General features: G+C 46.4%; 2 protein-coding genes and 1 long non-coding RNA gene across 3 annotated transcripts; 1 reads left to right on the top strand and 2 right to left on the bottom strand.

The window, feature by feature from the left end:
- Nucleotides 1–15: 15 nt before the first annotated feature.
- On the bottom strand, nt 16–3,910 carry LOC128758171 (amine sulfotransferase-like). The gene is made up of 6 exons (XM_053864064.1): nt 2,856–3,910; nt 2,586–2,791; nt 1,693–1,819; nt 1,433–1,527; nt 1,184–1,355; nt 16–1,118 (listed from the first exon to the last, which is right to left on the bottom strand). Exons 1-6 carry the CDS (start codon nt 2,995–2,997, stop codon nt 1,009–1,011), a joined length of 852 nt encoding a protein of 283 aa, XP_053720039.1. The 5' UTR covers nt 2,998–3,910; the 3' UTR covers nt 16–1,008.
- Nucleotides 3,681–5,472, top strand: LOC128758174 (uncharacterized). The gene is made up of 4 exons (XR_008414453.1): nt 3,681–3,850; nt 4,483–4,755; nt 4,906–4,943; nt 5,028–5,472. It is a non-coding gene; the product is annotated as an uncharacterized LOC128758174 (long non-coding RNA).
- A 2,197-nt stretch (nt 5,473–7,669) lies between these two features.
- LOC128757702 (amine sulfotransferase-like) lies at nt 7,670–14,383 on the bottom strand. The gene is made up of 6 exons (XM_053863187.1): nt 14,174–14,383; nt 13,904–14,109; nt 8,721–8,847; nt 8,115–8,209; nt 7,866–8,037; nt 7,670–7,805 (listed from the first exon to the last, which is right to left on the bottom strand). The coding sequence occupies exons 1-6, from the start codon at nt 14,313–14,315 to the stop codon at nt 7,696–7,698; spliced, it is 852 nt and encodes a 283-aa protein (XP_053719162.1). The 5' UTR covers nt 14,316–14,383; the 3' UTR covers nt 7,670–7,695.
- Nucleotides 14,384–16,094: the final 1,711 nt, after the last annotated feature.

Genomic DNA, 16,094 nt, shown 5'->3' with positions numbered 1-16,094 from the left:
CTTTTTAAGCGTGAAGGAAATGCGGCAAGTTAGTTGTAATCATGCTGTGAATCATCTCGGAACATTATCCATTTATGGATGATGTTTAAGTGTTTGTTTTTATGGGAGTTTCTGCTTCACCGCAAAAACACTTGTCATCAAATTCGGGGGTTTACTTAAATGCATAAAAAAGAAGCTCAAGGTAAGAAATATTTTTTAATGATATTTTTAACAAAGAGGTTAAGAATATTGAGACAAAAAAACACAAAAATGTTAAATACAATGGAATAACAGAAAATGTTAATTTACATATACAGTATTTGAAAAGGTAAAAATATATTGAAAAATATACAACTGAGTGATTTGTTTTTTAGGCCACACAATGACTCATGAAAAGTTGAACTGCAATAACGAAAGAATTCAAATGGCAAAGAGCTGACAGACCAGATAGTCAACATTGTTCCTTCCTCATTGTTGTGTTGCTAGCTGTCTCAGATATTTTTATATGTACAGGAGAGAGAAAGAAAAACAGACTTTGTTCCTCTTGAATATCTCAAGCCACGTCACCATTGAATTCAGAAGTCTCAACTCAGTCTCTAGGCCTCAAAGTCATGGTCTTGGACTTGGTCTCAGTATGCTGTGGTCTCAGGTCAGGTTTTCTCAAACACAGTGACAAAAAGAAGAATGAAGGTCATACCACAGGCATAGGAAGTGAGTATGACAAGGATCCCAGGAGCTTCAGTTTGTTGCAGGGATTGTTATTATTATTTCTGAATTCTGAAATTATTGAGGGAAAAAAAAAAAGTCATTCTCTCATCAGTTTTGCCCAATCTGATGGGGTAGACAGGCTCCTCCGACTGGCAGCATCAGACTGGTGGACATGGTGTTTGAGTGATCCCCTTCAGCCAGTATATTGATACAAAAAAACATAGAAAAGAAAAAAAAAACATTTCAGTTGGTTCATTTCACTGTATTTCACAGAAACCCTGGAGTACTCTGCTACTATGGAATTTATGGTTAATCTGTGCATCACTCCCAGATGATCTTCAGTGGCACGTCACTGAGTCGTTCCTGAAGTAGACGATCGACTCGCTCACTCTGGGCCACAGTGAAAGTGTTCTTCCAGTCACCGATTTTACCTGCAACACATTGACGATAGTTAGACTCAAAATCTTGGAGTGTGGTTGCTGTGTTTCAGTGCTACCTTTGCGCATGAAGTCACCAGTGATTATTTTTTTAGGAGCAAACTTGTAGTTGGCTCGTTCATCTTCCTTCATGTTCTTAAACGTGGACTTATGGACAACCTGTTGGATCTGAGCATCACTCAGGTTCCTCCCCAGAAACTTGCAGATCTTCCTCACAGCTGCTTCCAGATCCTAGAGTAGAACCAGAGGAGTCCTGCTTCACTGGGACAGATGCATGTCCATCATGGTGTCGAGAGACCACCTCTTACCAACACCATGTCCTCGTAGCTCAACATCAGGATGTTGTAGTTGTCCTTCTCCTGTTGCCAAGCTCTGATGTGGTCAAACCAGGATGAACCGAGCACTGGCAAATTAGAAAAGTGAAATTAATCCGCAGTCAAGACCCACACAGACAGACTCACTTCAACAAACAATACATTGTGGGAAAGCAGAAACCTTGAGCAGAACCAGCACGAATCTCACACAGTTAAATTACTTCGGATTGAGAAGAAGAAAATGAAGCTCTCACCATTTCCTTCTAAGAAGTCCTCCAAGAACTGATCGAAGTTCTGCGGAAACTCCAGGTTGGGGCAAATTTTGTGGAAGTGGTAAAAGGATACAACAACGTCCTTTGGGTTTCGCATCACGTAAATCATCTAATGGAAGAACATTTTTAAAAATCCCCCAAAATGACATATTGGATGTTCTGTTTAAAAAAGTCGCCCAACAATTTTCTTAAAAGAGAGTTGTGGTTTTCAAGATTAAAATATATGAGAATATATCACAAAAATATTACTAGAAAATAGAATGTAAAGCCAAGCACATGTATCATGAAACAGTTCATTTTATGTACATTGAGTGGAATGTATGTGAGAAAAATATAGATCTTAGGAAAATATTTCAATAACAAAAATTCTTCTGTGGTTTAGCCATTCACTTTCCAAAATCCCCGTCTACTGCTACCCTCTTTTTTTACTCATGAACCATGAGCCATGACAGTTCCGCCGCCACCACTGGCACCAAAGAAACTTTGGGAAAGACCTCTGCGCACACATTCCGCATCCGAAGTCCAGGGGTGACTATGCCTTTGCCTGTGCTGTTCAGTGGCGTCTACAGTTGTCGGGCTCCGTCCCGGTAATCAGCCTCTACATGTGTAGACATCTCAGAGACGTGACCAATAATTCTGTTGCTCATTTGGAGACCAGCACGTACCCTTGAGTTTCTCTTGTATTGTTGGGCAATTGTGAGGGCCATACGAGGAGGACACCTATCCCTGCTGACTTGCCCAAACCTCAGCCAATAGTGAATCAATTTTAGGGGGTGTATTACAAACAAATACTTCTAACTTTAAATGTCAAACACAGAACTTCACGTCATCTTACTAAATTGTGGTTGTATTGCAGGTGAATTTTGAGCTCTGACCTTTGCCTTCTTCTCCTTCAGCCCTGGTGGCATGAGAGCTGGCGTCAGGTGAGAGCTGAAGAACCTCGGTGATGGACGCGTGGAGTACGGTTCCCAATTTGCCAAGTACTCCAGCCATGGCATCTCTTCAGAGTTGTTGGCATATTCTTTTTTCTCACCATCGAAATTGTGGATTGAGATTACGATCTGCTGAGTCCAGATTGTTCCTGGGTGACAACACAAACATCACCTTCCTTGTCTCATGCCACATTAAACAACATAAGATCTTACCTGATTTCAGATACGTCACCAGGTATATGTCACTGTCCCGTATCTCAAAGTCCTGCAGCCCATCAATGTACTCTGCTGTTGTGAGACCAACATGAAAATTGAAGCCTTTGTACCTCAACAGCTTCTCAGAGACCTGCTCCATGGTGACATCTGGCTTCAGATGGAGACAGATATCTTTGAGCTTCGCTTAAACGGCATCTGGTCTGTGTGTGAGGGGTCAACAAAAAAGTCAGTCTGCCACACACTGTTAATCATCCTCTCTAGTGTACAATTGACATCTCCTCCTCTTTCTTGCCACAACTGGGGCAGAGGCAAGTTCATAAGAGGTGAGGAAATTGTAACGTCACTTTGTGACCCTTCAGTCTTTCGGTCAGATCCACCACGGATCAGGCCTCCACGGGTCTCTCAGCTTCAGGACTTTCTTCTTCTGAAGATGAGACATCATGCTATGGATTGTATTCCTTCCCATCTTCTTCTTCTAATAGGCCATTTTTCACAGTCACTTGGACCTTCTAGCGTACTTGGCTCTTCTGAACTCATTTGTTTACCCAATAGTATTTCAATGTCCTGAGGTGGGTTTTCCTCGCAGTGGGTTTCTTCCCACAGCCCAAACACTCGCAAATGACAATTGATGAGTTTTGCTCAGACAGTTGTTGGTCACCTGTCCACGGTATATATATGTTTACATATACTTATATTTATATATTTTTTTGTTTCAATGTTAACGTTCAGTGAATTTTAATCTTAGAAGACGTTTGTGAAGCAAAATTAACAGGAAATCAAAATAGATTGCACGCGCCCACGCCAAGATAAAACTACGTGATGAGTTTACTTTCGGTTTCAGTTTGACGTGTTCTCGAACGGACACGTCTGTGGTCTCGTCGTCGTCTTTCTTGTCCGTATCAACGGCTTAAAGCAGGCTGCAATCATGAAGACCTTCCTTGCTGCCGTCCTCTTCTTCGATCTCTGTCTCGTGTGTCTCTCTACAACACGTCGTGAGTATTAAACTCATCTTGTTTTCTGGAAACACGGAAGTGAAGCCCGGAATGGCGCACTTATCGAACACCGCTCTCGGACTGTGTATTGTCCTTGTTATGTGTCACTAAGTTCGGTGATCATTTCTACTGTTTTTATTGAAAGGCGTCCATTACAATTTATCATAATGACATTTGGATACATGGTGATCATCACTACTTTATTTATTTTAATGAAAGGCGTAGATTCCAATTTATGATGAACACATTTGGAAACAGAAATACAGCTACAAAAGTCACCAACAGGTGCCACATTCACCACAGCACGAAGAAAAAGTGAAAAAAAAAAAAACTTTTGAGAGTGACTGTTTTGACTCAGCGTTCATTTATTCGACGTGTAAACGCTGCCTGTAAGTCAGAAACCAACTGCGCAGTCTTAAAAGAAGCTGCCGAATTGGTTTTACCTCAGGTGACCTCATTTTGCTGGAAGCACTGCGCCACCTGCTGCTCAACTGCAGCACCAACTGAGAACAAACGTCACTGATTTATTCATCATTCATTTCCAAGTAGAATTATTGGTAGTGGCAGAACAACAATTTCACTAATGTCACTAATATCGGTGATCATGTTTTTAAATTAATTTATTTTTACAGACGACCCCATGGTTCAGGTGTACAGTCGGAACCCGGGTAGGATGGCTGAGGAGAACGTCCTGATCTGCCATGTCAGCAACTTCCACCCACCAGAGATCACAATCGACCTTTTGAAAAACAGTGAAGTGATTTCTGAAGCTGAGCAATCCGACCTTTCCTTTGAGGACAACTGGCAGTATCACCTCATCAAGCACGCAACCTTCACCCCCACCTCGAGTGACAAGTTCGCCTGCCGGGTGACTCATGAGAAGACAACAAAAGAGCACACCTGGGGTCAGTATTCAAAAAGAAATACACACACACATATATAAATATATATATATATATATATATATATATATATATATATATATATATATATATATATATATATATATATATCCATATAGAGTGTTTTTAACCACTCTTTGTCGCCCTCTGCAGAACCAGACGAATAACGGCTTCCGCTTCTTCCTCTTCTGGTGCGTATTTTTAAGTGTTTTAAAATAATAATTGCACTTGTCTGTGAAGTGTACTGACATGATTTCCTGCATTTGTTTCAACAGGTTCCTTAAGAATTGGAATCACTGTGTGAAAGCAGACTGACTTTAACTACTATGAAAGTGACTGTCATTTGCAATGCAAGGCACTGTACTCCAGCTCGCTTTCGGGGTCTTCATTCAACATCCATCAGTCAAATGTCTCCTGTACTGGGGGATATGAATTCTTATTATTTGAATTGAAGTTGAATTTGTTTCTGCTATGTAATATATATAACTAGAAGCTCTATATTCTCATAGATGATTGACAGCAAACCAAAGTGTGAATTATCTGCTCTTTTTGCACCAAGGTCTGTTTCCCACCTGTCGACACGTTATTCAACATGACAGATATATTAGTTAGATATTGTTCACGGGAGTCTCAGCCAAGAAGATGGTCAATGCTGCGTGACATCTTGTACTGGTCAAAGTGAACTTTCACTGTGTGAGTTAATAAACATCTTGTAGTTGACCTCTGTCTACTTGTCATCTGGCTGTTCCACGAATCCACAAACACAAGATGGGAAGAGTTCTTTGTCCCTATCAAGAGTAGTAGTGAAAACAATCGTTGAAATAACAGCAGGATGAAAGTGCAGTTTGGAGGAACACAACTGTGAAGTATCTTTGTAGTAGCAGTTGAGCAGTAATGGCCAAGATGAAACCATGTCGTGCATATTTTTGCAGATTAAACCTAAATCATAAAATGGCCTCTTTCTGGTTAGGTGTCAGCTAGAGTTAAAGGGGACACGACAGCCGTGAGTTTAGAGTTGGGGCCTGAAAGTTCAGCAAAAAGTTACAGCAGCCACATTCTTTTGTTTGTTGTTTGTTTTACACAGTTCTTCACTATTCTTCTATACTGCACGACCTTCTAATTCATTTTGCATGATACCTTCTGTGTATGATTCTTTCAGTGAGTCAGTGATGTGAACAACACGTTGAACACATTGAATATCATTGAATAAATCCCCCCAAATAAACAACAATGTATGATGGACACATTTGGAAACAAGAAAGATAAAATGGCTGGTGGGGAAAAGGGCTTTTGAGTGTGATTCTGCTCCCTCAGGGTTCATTTCTTTGATGTGTAAACATTTCCTGTAAGTCAGAAACTAAGTCTTAAATGAAGCAGCCGAACGTGTTTTACCTCAGCTGACCTCGTGTTGCTGGAAGCACTGCGCCACCTGCTGCTCAACTATAGCACCGACTCATAACAAATCATTCATTTTCACCTCCATCCTACCATCTCCTAGCTCACTTTCAGTGGGAATACTGATATCAGGGCGAAATGATACGCTCCTGAAATGTTCATCAGGTACTGAGGAGATCCTCTAAAGCTCCTCCAGGAACAGTGACTCTCCTCAGGAAGCTCAGATCATTGGGTGGAAACACAGATCTTCCTCTATCACTCATTCATAGAGGTGATTCTTGCACATCTGTTTGTTCGTCTCCTGTTTTCATTCCATTACAGGACAAGACAGAATACGCTCACTTAACACCAGAGATGTCTGGTCCAAAATCCTTGGATGCCCTGTTAGAGCCCTGGCTTCTTGTTCTGACCAAACAAACAGCAGGTCCACTCAGAGGATTCTACAGGAGCCCTCACACAAATTACATTTGAGTAGCTCCTTTAACATCTGTTCCGTGAGAAGTTCAGCTCAAAAACTATGATCCCTTCCAGTCTCATCTTCAATGTCCCCTGGTTAATAATGTCTAATGCTGGGTCAGATGACAATGATCGTGTGGTTCACCACAGGAGCAGACAGACAGAGCTCGGAGTGACACCACATGCACACTGTTTTTGCTCATTGTTTTCTCTGACTGAGTTCACCGTTCTGGCCTTGTGCCTGAGAAAGATTGTTTTACCATATATATATATATATATATATATATATATATATATATATATATATATATATATATATATATATATATATATATATATATATATATATATATATATATATATATATATATATATATATGACCTGCTGTTGCATGTACCTTACCCTGTGAGGCAGTTTTGTTGCTCCTCTTAGTCTTCTGCCATCATTGACACGCACGTTACATCTAAGAAGTCACCTTCGGCACACTGCCTTATCACATGGAACAAAGATATCACAAAAAACATTACGCATCATTGTATTATAAAAGCAGAAATATAATAAAGGGGCAACAATCTCCACTCAGTAGTCGGAACTGACACCATGCCAGGTCCCAGCCCGTCAGCTTGGTGGTGCTACCGATAGACTTCCTGAGTCCCCAGGGAAAGTTGCAAAAGACACCAACCATTCTATGAACCACACCACTCCAATCGATGAGTTGAATAGATTTTTTGTTTCAGACATTGTCTGATAGCGCACTCTTGTGACATGAAAATGCACAACAATATTTTGGACTGGCTCGTCTTCGCCTGCATCAATCAGATTCACCCTGTCACCCCAGTGACGGCTGGGAATCAAGATTTTTAGAAAATTTCTGCAATTGCTGCAGTGGACTATTAACATGAAGAGTTGTTTGAGAGTGTTTTCTGGCCCCCTACTTGACTTCAATATTTAGTGTGCGTTTGGTCTTGGTGCTGTCCAGTGAATAGCAACAAAGATGAAGTACACAGAGTAAAAACACATGTCTGTTGATTCATTTTGCTTTATTTAACAGACGCTCTGGAGGACCCTGCTACTACAGAATAATCCCAGCATCACTCCCAGATGATCTTCAGTGGCACGTCACTGAGTCGTTCCTGAAGTAGACGATCGACTCGCTCACTCTGGGCCACAGTGAAAGTGTTCTTCCAGTCACCGATTTTGCCTGCAACACATCAGATGTAGTTTGACTCCGAATCATGTGGTTGCTGTATTTCAGTTCTACCTTTGCGCATGAAGTCACCAGTGATTATTTTTTCAGGCAGAAACTTGTAGTTGGCTCGTTCATCCTTCTTCATGTTCTTAAACGTGGACTTATGGACAACCTGTTGGATCTGAGCATCACTCAGTTTCCTCCCCAGAAACTTGCTAATCTTCCTCACAGCTGTTTCCAGATCCTAGAGTAGAACCAGAAGAGTCCTGCTTCACTGGGACAGAGGCATGTCCATCATAGTGTCGAGAGACCACCTCTTACCAACACCATGTCCTCATAGCTCAACATCAGGATGTTGTAGTTGTCCTTCTCCTGTTGCCAAGCTCTGATGTGGTCGAACCAGGATGAACAGAACACTGGCAAATTAGAAAAGTGAAATTAATCCGCAGTCAAGACCCACACAGATTGTTGGGTCTTCGCCCCGTCTGGTTCATTAATTTTCATTTGAATGCCAGGTGCATGTTGTTATACGAGTTGACCACATATGGACCAGCTTCGGTCTTCTGGCCTAACAAGTTGTTCCAAAGTCCAGTCTTAAATCAAAGGAGGGATCAGGTATTGTATCAAGCACTTTGACTTTTGGAACAGTCAATCCGAGAGAACAAGAAAGTCATTTTTGTGACTGGACTTTCACAGTATGGGCTGTGCCAGAAATATACAGTATATAAGAATATATATAATATCATATAATATATCACAAGAAGGTGCAATACCCACTGATTTAAGATCAAAAGAACGAGAATACTCTCCATGAAATCACTTCAACAAACAATACATTGTGGGAAAGCAGAAACCTTGAGCAGAACCAGCACGAATCTCACACCGTCAAATTACTTCGGATTGAGAAGAAGAAATTGAAGCTCTCACCATTTCCTTCTAAGAAGTCCTCCAAGAACTGATCAAAGTTCTGAGGCGTTTCCAGGTTGGGGCGAATTTTGTGGAAGTGGTAAAAGGATACAACAACGTCCTTTGGGTTTCGCATCACGTAAATCATCTAATGGAAGAACATTTTTAAAAATCCCCCAAAATGACATATTGGATGTTCTGTTTAAAAAAAGTCGCCCAACAATTTTCTTAAAAGAGTGTTGTGGTTCTATTTCATATGTGCTCCGCCCTCTAACGGCCTTCGCAATTGGTTAATCCACATCGAGGCACTGGCCTCGGCCTGAGACTTCGATTGATTGGCTCTCCGCCCAAGAAGGCGCCACCCACCGCGTATAAATCTCCCCTGCTCCTGCCGCTCTGCTCCTTTTTCCACTCAGCCTGCGACTATAACCATCGGGTTGTTATGGAGCGTTCCTGTGCGTCCTGTGCTGATGTTCTCGGTGAGTTCGACAAGCATGACGCCTGCGTGGTCTGCTTGGGGCCTGAGCACCTGATGCTGCTGGACTCATGTCCCGCCTGCGTGGCTCTTCCAGGAGAAGAGCGGCGCAGGTGGGAGGGTCTGGCACGCTGGAAGAGAGCCGACCAGGAGTCGGCCTCTCTTCCGGCGTCTCAGCCTCCTCAGTCCACTCCCAAACCACCCCCAGCGAGGATGGTTTGGGCGGATGTCACTGAGGAGGATGAGCAGCGTTTCTACGAGGAGGAGGTCTACCTTAAGATTTTCCCCGATGACGACGACGACGACCCGGGGCTGGTGGACGAGGGCGTGAGTAGTCCGGCGGGACCTAGCTTGAGTAGGTACCCTATGGACGAGATGCCCCAACTTTTCCGCGAGGCAGCGGAGACACTCGGGGTGTCCCTCCCTGCCCAGGCGGAACCGGAGGAGGAGGACTTCTCGGTACCTTTGTTCGCAAAGGCCGCGAAGAAGGCGTCCAGACCCTCAGCCACGACTCCCAAGATGGCCAGGCTGTGGGCCCACTCGGCCAAGGATCTCCAGGCGCCCTTGACAATCAAGGCGCTGCCAAGGGGATATGCCGTTTACTCCACGGTGGAGGGCGTCGATCCCACCAGGGGGCTGCCACCTCTGGGGGACACGCTCGGCTTCTGTCTGGCGCCAAACTCCTCGCTCTGGGCGGGCGGTAAGCAGCGGCTCCCGGAGGAGAAAGACCGCGTTACCGCCACCTTTCTGGACCGGGCTTATTCGTGCGGCATGCACGTCCGTTCCCTGGCGAACAACATGACCTTCCTGGCAGCGTCCATGGACAGGCTGCTGTTCGGGAAGGTGTCCGTGTCGGGGGACGAGCTCCGGAGGATCCAGCTCACTACCGCGGCCTTCCAGAAGATGGCGCTGGCGGCCTCGGTGGACGGGGCACGCACGTGCGGCCTCACCCAGATGGCGGCCCGCAACCTGTGGCTCGGGAAGATGGGGCTCAAGGAGCCGGAAAAGCGTAACTTGATCGGAGCGCCGATCTCCGACGACACGCTATTCGGCTCCAACGCCTCGGGCCTGATGGAGTTGATGGAGACCCAGAAGTCATCGGCCAAGCTCTCAGAGCACTTCCGCATGGCCCAGAGACCTCCGGCGCCTCGTTACAGGGAACGTCCGGGCCAGAGAGTCGGCAGAGAGGACCCCTTCCGCCGCCGCGAGGGTCCCCAGCCCTCGACTTCATTCGCCGGTCCGTCATCTCCCGCTCCCCACGGTAGGACACCCGCTCTCAAGCGCCCAAGATCCCTCTCGGCTAATAAACCACAGAAGAAGTATCTTGTCTCGTCTGATGCCTTTATTGCACGCGGGGCTTCACACTCGGGGTCAGCTTCTACGTACCGGCCTGAGCCCGGTTCCGTAGGCCCCCCTCGTGTCCAGGCTTCGTGTTCGCTAGCCAAAAAGGCTAAGCTAACACTAGCCTCCTCGACCACCGGCCATCATGCACCGCCCGTGACAAGTCGGCCCTGTTCGAGTGCTTCTAACCTCCAGGTGAGTGCTGATCGGCCCAGGGTACTTCATTTCCCAGCGGCCTCTGCAGCTGTCATCTCCGGGTGAGTGTCGTCACGGGTGACCATTTTGCTTCGCCTCGGTCAAATGAACCCAGTGCGGCTGCGCAGAGCGTCACCGTGTCGAGCAGGGGACTACATCTCCCGGCTTCCCACGCCGCTGACGTCTCCAGTGTTGCCGGAAGGTCACGGCTCACGGTGTCTCCAGCGAACCCCGACGGCGGCACCCGGCCCTTTCGGAGGGTGCCCCCCGCTTATACCAGATGTGGCGGGCGGGCACTCTCCGTCTCTGGCCCAACCTCTCACAGACTTCCACTCGGTGTGGGTGGATTTGTGCGGCCCCCTCGCCCCTTGGTTAAACAGATCATTAAGCAGGGGCTACGCACTTCAGTTCTGCCGCCGTCCCCCCGAGTTCACGGGAATCCGCCTCACGTCTCCTCGCTCCAAAGCAGAGCGTCTGTGTCTGGAGCAGGAGGTGGAGTCGCTCCTTCGGAAGCGAGCTATCTCTCTGGTGCCCCAGGAGGATCGCGAGAGAGGGTTCTACTCGGTATACTTCTTGGTCCCCAAGACGTCGGGAGGTCTCAGACCAGTTCTGGACCTGCGACGGCTGAATGCCTTCATCTCCTCCCGCTCGTTCAGGATGCTAACAATAAAGCTACTGCTCGAGTGTGTCAGGCCAGGGGACTGGATGACCTCCGTGGATCTGATGGATGCGTACTTCCACGTTCCCATCCTGCAGCGCCTCAGGCGCTACCTGAGGTTTGCAGTGGGGGACAACTGTTACCAGTTCGACCGGCTGCCCTTCGGGTACTCCCTGGCTCCGCGGACCTTCTCGAAGGTGGTGGATGCCGCGTTGGAGCCGCTCAGATCGGCAGGCATAAGAATCCTGTCATATCTGGACGACTGGCTCATCCTGGCGGCTTCGGAGAACGAAGCGCGACGTCACACGGAGATAGTGCTGCGGCACATCTCACGTCTGGGCTTTGCGGTCAACCTCCAGAAGAGTGCGCTGCAGCCCAGCACTTGCACTCAATATCCGGGGATTCTCCTCGACTCTCACTCTATGAGAGCGCGGCTGTCAGACGAGAGGTTGTCGAGACTTCTCCTCGCCGTGACGACGGCGAGGGGTGCCCAGAGGTTGAGAGTGAGCGAGGTCATGATCCTATTAGGTCTCATGTCGGCGGCTCACTCGGTAGTCAAACTGGGTCTCTTACACATGAGACGCCTTCAACGTTGGTTCGCACGTCTCAAGCTCGACCCAGTCAGGGACAGATCAAAGTTGGTGGTCCTTCCGGCCCAAGTTCACCCGGATCTGACCTTTTGGGCCTCCAGCAGTCGTCTCCACCAAGGTGTCCGTATGGGCTGCGTCCAGCGATACGTGCACGTATTCACGGATGCATCCCTGTCGGGATGGGGAGGCGCGCTAGGAGAGGAGCGCGTGGGAGGACCCTGGTCAGGTGGTTCCGGAAGGGCTCTGTAGAGCCCCGTTCGAACCACTGGCAGCTGCTCCACTGGACGTGTTGTCCTTGAAGACGGTTCTTCTCCTAGCCTTAGCTTCAGCTAAGAGAGTGGGCGATCTGTCGTTTGGTGAAGGTTCGACCTCTGTGACCCTCCACCCAAACCCGGCCTTCAGACCGAAGGCCATCACGACTTCGTATCGGTCTCAAGTCCTGATGTTGAGGGCCTTTTATCCCCCACCCCATCAGTCTGATCAGGAGGCTAGGATGCACCGGCTGTGCCCGGTGCGGGCCCTAGCTTGTTATGTGAACAAGACAAAGGGCTTCCGCCTGACCGATAACCTGTTCGTCTGCTATGGAGGCAGCCAGAGAGGCAGGGCTGTCTCTTCACAGCGCCTTGCCCACTGGGTTTGTATGGCCATTTCTGCTGCATATAAGGCCGAAGGCTCTGTGGCCCCTGAGGGCCTCAGGGCTCATTCAACCAGGGCCGTCTCCTCATCTGCTGCACTCTTCGGAGGTGCTTCTATGGAGGACATTTGCCAAGCTGCTTCTTGGTCATCTGCTTCGACCTTTGCTCAGAACTATCTGAGAGACATGACGGACACTTCGGTGGCTCACACCGTTTTGTCTGTCCAGGGATCTTCGACCACGGCTGGACCCTCTGGTCGTTGATTTGTTCCTTCCTGTAAGGTCTTCTGTTAGGCCTTGCTGGGAGTGAACTAATCCCGACGGCCTTCGCCGAGGTTTTTAACCAATTGCGAAGGCCGTTAGAGGGCGGAGCACATATGAAATAGAAATGGTGGTTACTCACGTAACCCAGGTTCTATGAATATGTGCGTAGCCCTCTAACTGGCTGCCCAGCAGGCCTCTTTCCGCTGAGTTCCAAAAGGAGCAGAGCGGCAGGAGCAGGGGAGATTTATACGCGGTGGGTGGCGCCTTCCTGGGCGGAGAGCCAAGTCTCAGGCCGAGGCCAGTGCCTCGATGTGGATTAACCAATTGCGAAGGCCGTTAGAGGGCTACGCACATATTCATAGAACCTGGGTTACGTGAGTAACCACCATTTTTCAAGATTGAAATATATGAGAATATATCACAAAAATATTACTAGAAAATAGAATGTAAAGCCAAGCACATGTATCATGAAACAGTTCATTTTATGTACATTGAGTGGAATGTATGTGAGAAAAATATAGATCTTAGGAAAATATTTCAATAACAAAAATTCTTCTGTGGTTTAGCCATTCACTTTCCAAAATCCCCGTCTACTGCTACCCATCTTTTTTTACTCATGAACCATGAGCCATGACAGTTCCGCCGCCACCACTGGCACCAAAGAAACTTTGGGAAAGACCTCTGAGCACACATTCCGCATCCGCAGTCCAGGGGTGACTATGCCTTTGCCTGTGCTGTTCAGTGGCGTCTTCAGTCTCCAGTCAGCCTCTACATGTGTAGACATCTCAGAGACACATGACCAATAATTCTGTTGCTCATTTGGAGACCAGCACGTACCCTTGAGTTTCTCTTGTATTGTTGGGCAATTGTGAGGGCCATACGAGGAGGACACCTATCCCTGCTGACTTGCCCAAACCTCAGCCAATAGTGAATCAATTTTAGGGGGTGTATTACAAACAAATACTTCTAACTTTAAATGTCAAACACAGAACTTCACGTCATCTTACTAAATTGTGGTTGTATTACAGGTGAATTTTGAGCTCTGACCTTTGCCTTCTTCTCCTTCAGCCCTGGTGGCATGAGAGCTGGCGTCAGGTGAGAGCTGAAGAACCTCGGTGATGGACGCGTGGAGTAAGATTCCCAATTTGCCATGTGCTCCAGCCATGGCATCTCTTCAGAGTTGTTGGCATATTCCTTTTTCTCACCATCGAAATTGTGGATTGAGATTACGATCTGCTGAGTCCAGATTGTTCCTGGGTGACAACACAAACATCACCTTCCTTGTCTCATGCCACATTAAACAACCTAAGATCTTACCTGATTTCGGATACGTCACCAGGTATATGTCACTGTCCCGTATCTCAAACTCCTGCAGCCCATCGATGTACTCTGCTGTTGTGAGACCAACATGAAAATTGAAGCCTTTGTACCTCAACAGCTTCTCAGAGACCTGCTCCATGGTGACATCTGGCTTCAGATGGAGACAGATATCTTTGAGCTTCGCTTAAATGGCATCTGGTCTGTGTGTGAGGGGTCAACAAAAAAGTCAGTCTGCCACACACTGTTAATCATCCTCTCTAGTGTACAATTGACATCTCCTCCTCTTTCTTGCCACAACTGGGGCAGAGGCAAGTTCATCAGAGGTGAGGAAATTGTAACGTCACATTGTGACCCTTCAGTCTCTCGGTCAGATCCACCACGGATCAGGCCTCCACGGGTCTCTCAGCTTCAGGACTTTCTTCTTCTGAAGATGAGACATCATGCTATGGATTGTATTCCTTCCCGTCTTCTTCTTCTAATAGGCCATTTTTCACAGTCACTTGGACCTTCTAGCGTACTTGGCTCTTCTGAACTCATTTGTTTACCCAATAGTATTTCAATGTCCTGAGGTGGGTTTTCCTCGCAGTGGGTTTCTTCCCACAGCCCAAATACTCGCAAATGACAATTGATGAGTTTTGCTCAGACAGTTGTTGGTCACCTGTCCACGGTATATATATGTTTACATATACTTATATTTATATATATTTTTGTTTCAATGTTAACGTTCAGTGAATTTTAATCTTAGAAGACGTTTGTGAAGCAAAATTAACAGGAACTCATTTGGATCAAAATAGATTGCACGCGCCCACGCCAAGATAAAACTACGTGATGCGTTTACTTTCGGTTTCAGTTTGACGTGTTCTCGAACGGACACGTCTGTGGTCTCGTCGTCGTCGTTCTTGTCCGTATCAACGGCTTAAAGCAGGCTGGAGTCATGAAGACCTTCCTTGCTGCCGTCCTCTTCTTCGATCTCTGTCTCGTGTGTCTCTCTACAACACGTCGTGAGTATTAAACTCATCTTGTTTACTGGAAACACGGAAGTGAAGCCCGGAATGGCGCACTTATCGAACACCGCTCTCAGACTGTGTATTGTCCTTGTTATGTGTCACTAAGTTCGGTGATCATTTCTACTGTTTTTATTGAAAGGTGTCCTTTACAATTTATCATAATGACATTTGGATACATGGTGATCATCACTACTTTATTTATTTTAATGAAAGGCATAGATTCCAATTTATGATGAACACATTTGGAAACAGAAATAAAGCTACAAAAGTCACCAACAGGTGCCACATTCACCACAGCACGAAGAAAAAGTGAAAAAAAAAAAAAAAACTTTTGAGAGTGACTGTTTTGACTCGACGTGTAAACGCTGCCTGTAAGTCAGAAACCAACTGCGCAGTCTTAAAAGAAGCTGCCGAATTGGTTTTACCTCAGGTGACCTCATTTTGCTGGAAGCACTGCGCCACCTGCTGCTCAACTGCAGCACCAACTGAGAACAAACGTCACTGATTTATTCATCATTCATTTTCAAGTAGAATTATTGGTAGTGGCAGAACAACAATTTCACTAATGTCACTAATATCGGTGATCATGTTTTTTAATTTATTTATTTTTACAGACGACCCCATGGTTCAGGTGTACAGTCGGAACCCGGGTAGGATGGCTGAGGAGAACGTCCTGATCTGCCATGTCAGCAACTTCCACCCACCAGAGATCACAATCGACCTTTTGAAAAACAGTGAAGTGATTTCTGAAGCCGAGCAATCCGACCTTTCCTTCGAGGACAACTGGCAGTATCACCTCATCAAGCACGCAACCTTCACCCCCACCTCGAGTGACAAGTTCGCCTGCCGGGTGACTCATGAGAAGACAACAAAAGAGCACACCTGGGGTCAGTATTCAAAAAGAAATACAC

This window comes from Synchiropus splendidus, chromosome 4 (genome assembly GCF_027744825.2).
Source record: "Synchiropus splendidus isolate RoL2022-P1 chromosome 4, RoL_Sspl_1.0, whole genome shotgun sequence".
Taxonomy (NCBI): Eukaryota; Metazoa; Chordata; class Actinopteri; order Syngnathiformes; family Callionymidae; genus Synchiropus; species Synchiropus splendidus.
Note: the sequence above shows the minus strand (reverse complement) of the source record. Positions and strands in the feature narration are given on the sequence as shown.